Raw genomic sequence first — 4481 nt, 5'->3', positions numbered from 1 at the left:
GGGTATATCTTGCTCACGATAAGACGCTTTCTCTGAGAACTCCCCTCAATAGCCATGTTTGTACAATATGGACAGCTGGTCAACTGTTGTCTGCTCAGGGAGACGCCTCTCCTCGCTGAACTTCCCCAGCTCTCATTCCCTGCAGCACAAAATCGGGCACCGAACCACGCCCTAGTCTGGGTTCTGCCATTGTGTGGTGGTCTCATCTGTCCACGGAGGGCGAGCAGCATCGGGGGAGCACGTCTGCGTGGTCAAGAGACTCTGGCGCTTAGTAAACGCCCATTACCTCATGGGAAGGCACTTGCCCAAGGGGCTGGACGACAAGGCCGCTGCTCGTGGACCCTCCTGAGAGTGGGGTCAGGGAGGTCCCTTCCGGGGAATTTCCCTGAATCTAAAAAACCTATCAGCCCCTCACTAGAACCAGCGGAAACCTTGGCCTTGGCCTCAACCCCTGCCCTCACCTTCTTACTGTGAATAATAAAAGTAACGGCCGCCTTCATGAATCGAGTGCTCGTCAAGTGCTAGGCGTCACTCTGTTCATTTGGCTGCATCTTCGCAGCAACGCTGCGGAGTAGGGATCGTTCCCATTTTACGGATGTGACGGTAGTCAAGGTTCAGAAAAGGTCCAGAACCCGGCCAAGGTCACACAGCTTGTGAGCAGCGGAGCCAGATACAAAGGTAGGTCCTTCAACTCCAAAGCCCACTGTCCTCACCACCGGCCAGCTGACCGTCCGGCCCGGCGGCCACTTTCCCCGGACACAGCCACCAGCTGTCCTCCGTCTGCTGCGACAGCTTCCGTGCCCTCCAGGCTCCCACACTGCATTTTAACTCTTGCCTCCTTTCTTCCTCGTAAATTGACCTCCTTCTCCTGAAATAACCAGCTGCCGCCAGGTGTCCCTCCTCGCCTGCGAGTGACACCACTTGGCTCGAGCTGCGAGTGGGAGCCGATGCCAGCGGCCTGGAAACTCGTCCCAGAAACTCGTCCCGGCTTGAATCGGTCGCACGAATTCACGTTCCTGAGCTGAGGATGCCGAGGGGAGAAAGGCACACAAAGCGCACAATGTAAGGAGGCGACCGAGAGTCGAAGGGAGTCCCAGGCTCAAGTGGATCCGGGAAAGATTCCTTCGCGACGTCTACGAGCGACGTGGAAAAAACCTGGCTTTCTGCCATCTGTACCGAATGAAGGTTGAAAACGGACCCCGGACTGCATCTCGAAGGCTACTGAACGTCTTTTCCGTTAGAACATGTCTCTTCCGAATTTAAGACGCGGTTTTAGGAGCTGCACCACACCGAGGGGTGGCCGAGGCTCTGCCCGCGTCAACGCCTTATTCTGCTCCTCGGGTGAATTCGTCCCCTGCCTCACTTCATGGTCTGTGACGGTCATGGGTTTCAGTTGATTGTCGAATATTTTGGTGTTGACAGATTCTACTTTTTTATCTTGAGGGGTAGAATTGTTTCTAAGTCACTTACAGCTGTTATTTCTAAGAGGAGGGATATCTGGCCATTCCTAGGCGCTATCCACCTCCAGGGATGTCAACATTCTCTCAATGGATCTGCAACTGTCTTCAGATGGAATATTCAAGACAGGAGGCGCCCATTCAACATGAAGACCAGGTGGGGTCTGACTCAGGGGCAGAGGCGGGTGATCCTAACGTGCAGCTGGGCTGCCGGCTTAGGCAGGGCCCTGCGCAGCGCGACTTTTCTCGAAAGAAAAAATAAAGCTCTGACTTGGAATCATTTGTGTCTTGAGATCAAGATCCAAGACTGAACGTTTTCAGCGTTTGTGAAAAGACAAACTGCTGGACGGTCCACCAGCTTGGCCGGGCTGCGTGTCTCACGTCCCCAGAAGTCCACCAGGTCATGGATCACAGAGTTTCTGATGCAAGAATAGTTCTCTGCTCTCCAGAAGGTTCTCCCAGGGCAGGAAGTGGAACAGACCCTTGTCTGGCTTCTCCTCAGTTTCCTGACCCTTCGGGGTGCTGGGTTCTCACACACATCTTCTGCCCTTCATCAAAGCTGGGCATTTCCTCAAACTGGAGCCTAAGCTCAGCCCCGCACAGCGGAGAGGATCCAGACATGGAGGGGAGGAGAGATGGGTGTGGGACGGAGGGGGTGGAGATGAAAAGTAAGGTGGCTGAGGGCGAGAGTGGGGTGTCTTCCGAGGACATTTACGGGTCCTTTGGTAAGAGACTGTTAGTGGTTCCTGCAGATTAAATACAATCCCCACAACTGGCCAGAGGTCCCCCTCCTTAACATGCAATCATCGGTGATACAAACAGCAGAGCCGGAGGGATTTTCGACCGACTTCTCTGCTGTCAGCAGTGGGAACGCCCCCCCATGTGAGAGGGGGAGATCCTGGACGTCAGGGAGGCTAAGGAACATCACGGAGAGGTCGAGGCTCCCCCGTTACTCACAACCGGACCAGACCGCAAGCCCGAGCCTCCGCGCAGCCCCCCAACAAACTGAGCGTCAGGCTCATTGCAGCAGCTTTGCGAAGCAGCGCGTCCCCCAGTCCCGCCCTGCCTGCGACCTCCGCCGCTCAGAGAGCAGGGGCTAGGACACCGGATGTTTTTAAGCCTCCCAGGTAATGCTTCGATGGGCCCACTGGGGAGCTGCTGTCTCCCGCTGGGGGTGACAGGTCACTGCTGCTTCTTACCTGTCTTACCTGCGGTTTGGGGATGGGATCACGTCTCAGTCTTCTCTCTAGTCCTCTGTGTTGTCCGCACAGAGCAGCTGTACCGTCCACACTGCTGGGCACAGCATGGATGCCCAGTGCTCACTTCTTACGTGGAATTACGTTTGCTCTGAATGGCTTCGTCATCACTTTTTTAAAACTCCTTTTCCTCTTCATGAAAAGTAGAATTATGTTTCACTCATGTTTTCCCTATAAAAAATTTAATGAGATGCTTTCATCTTTATTTACGAGAATAAGTAGACACGGGGATTCCAAAATGAATATTTTCATGTTTCTTCTTTTCTTACCAAAAAAAAAAAAAAAAAAAAAAAAGATACTTCCTGACTCTGTGGAAAGATAATTCACAGCCCTGAAGCTCTTTCTGTTTTATAGCTGCGTTTGGGCAACTCGTTCAGGGAAGAGAGATGAGCAGTCTTTCCTGGGGAATCTATTTCTTTTGCTCATCCTCTACTGAATTTAAATGGAGTCATTCTTTTAAGCTAGAATAAAATTATTTTTTACACCCTGACTCAGAGAGATATTGTTTCTGTTAAAGTTATCTTTCTAAGCAATAAAAAATGGGTTATGACACAATCGTTTTGTGTACTATTTTCCCTGATACCTCGGTGAGTCCAAATGACATGCACACCAGAATGCTTCCCTTTTCCCACAGGCTGTAGATTGAAAACAAAAAACAAAAAGACTATATGCATCCAGCCAATATTTTAAAATGGGTCAATGAGAGCTGTTATCCGCAAACCCACATCTCGGGAGCCGTGCTGGCCGGCGTCCTCCGGGCTGTGTGGCAGGGGCTCCACCGATGTCACACGGGCACAGCAGGACAGTGCAGATCCAGAAGGGTGGACCCAAAAGATGAATGAAATGATTTCGCAGACGCTATATTGTAAAAACCATACACTTCTTGGAATAAAAATCATTTATTGTTGAGCATGAAATACATCCTCTGTGCAAGTAGAAAGATTTTTTTTGAAGCATAACAAGAGCAAACAGATTCTAGGAAAGAAATTTTTTTAAAAAGGGTTGTTGCATCAGCTTCTCTGTGGTTTCTGAAATGATGTCACAACAAATCCTGATCATTATTTTGCCATGCCCCATCAATAATGTCAATAAGAATTTCCCAGTAAACACAAAGTTCAGATTTTTAAAGTATTCTGCATGTTATCTATCAATTTCAAGAAAATGAGTGTGCAGCATACATGTTTTTGAGTGCAAAAATGGGTAAACAAAATGTCCTGTGTCTATTTCATGAACTGTTTAGTGTTAGGTGAGTTTGTGTGTATGTGTGTCATTGTAGGGTAAACCCCAGATGACAAAATCATACTACGTTCTTCAATAGACTTGCACGACACAGTTTATATTAAAGATTTTCTACGACTCATCTTCTCTTGGGGCTCATTTACATCGCGCCATACCTTACATCATCATAAACTGGGCTAAAACAAGGCAGGTTCCAAATATCCCAAACGTATAGTCCGCCACGGTAGTTCAGCAAAAGCCACAAAGTGATCGATTTCTTGCAAATTGATCCACGGGGTTCCGGAAGATTTTTGTGTGTGAGAAGCGAAGCCAACGACACCCCTGACTGTACGGAAGGACCCCCCTCTCCCCCCGCCCCGACTTCACTGTGAGCATCTCTGGAGCAGGGCAGTTTGCAGAAAGAGCTCGCTCAGCATTGCTCCAATGAACTGGGTTCTCTCGTGACCCCTCCCCACCCCGTACACATGGCCGCTACCACCAATGACCAGGAGGTAACCGGCTCTGAAGCCCACGTGTCCCCTGTCCCTGG

At 50.1% G+C, this 4481-nt stretch overlaps 2 protein-coding genes across 3 annotated transcripts in view; both read right to left on the bottom strand.

Annotated features, from left to right (window-relative positions):
- Window positions 1-2684, bottom strand: part of VOPP1 (VOPP1, WBP1/VOPP1 family member) — a 65586-nt gene extending 62902 nt beyond the window's left edge. The window contains exon 1 of the mRNA XM_023537480.1: window positions 2666-2684. The gene's annotated coding sequence lies outside the window, so the exon portion shown is untranslated. The remainder of the gene's footprint in view (window positions 1-2665) is intronic.
- A 5-nt stretch (window positions 2685-2689) lies between these two features.
- LSMEM1 (leucine rich single-pass membrane protein 1) overlaps window positions 2690-4481 on the bottom strand; it is a 12645-nt gene continuing 10853 nt past the window's right edge. Inside the window, exon 6 of one of the 2 annotated variants that reach the window (XM_023537479.1) lies at window positions 2690-2884. In XM_023537479.1, coding sequence (XP_023393247.1) covers window positions 2874-2884 — 11 coding nt within the window. In that variant the 3' untranslated portion in view covers window positions 2690-2873. Of the gene's footprint in view, window positions 2885-3593; window positions 4477-4481 lie in introns of those variants that run through there. The other variant, XM_023537477.1, reaches the window with a different exon arrangement.

This window comes from Pteropus vampyrus, unplaced genomic scaffold (assembly GCF_000151845.1).
Source record: "Pteropus vampyrus isolate Shadow unplaced genomic scaffold, Pvam_2.0 Scaffold192, whole genome shotgun sequence".
Classification (NCBI taxonomy): Eukaryota; Metazoa; Chordata; class Mammalia; order Chiroptera; family Pteropodidae; genus Pteropus; species Pteropus vampyrus.
Note: the sequence above shows the minus strand (reverse complement) of the source record. Positions and strands in the feature narration are given on the sequence as shown.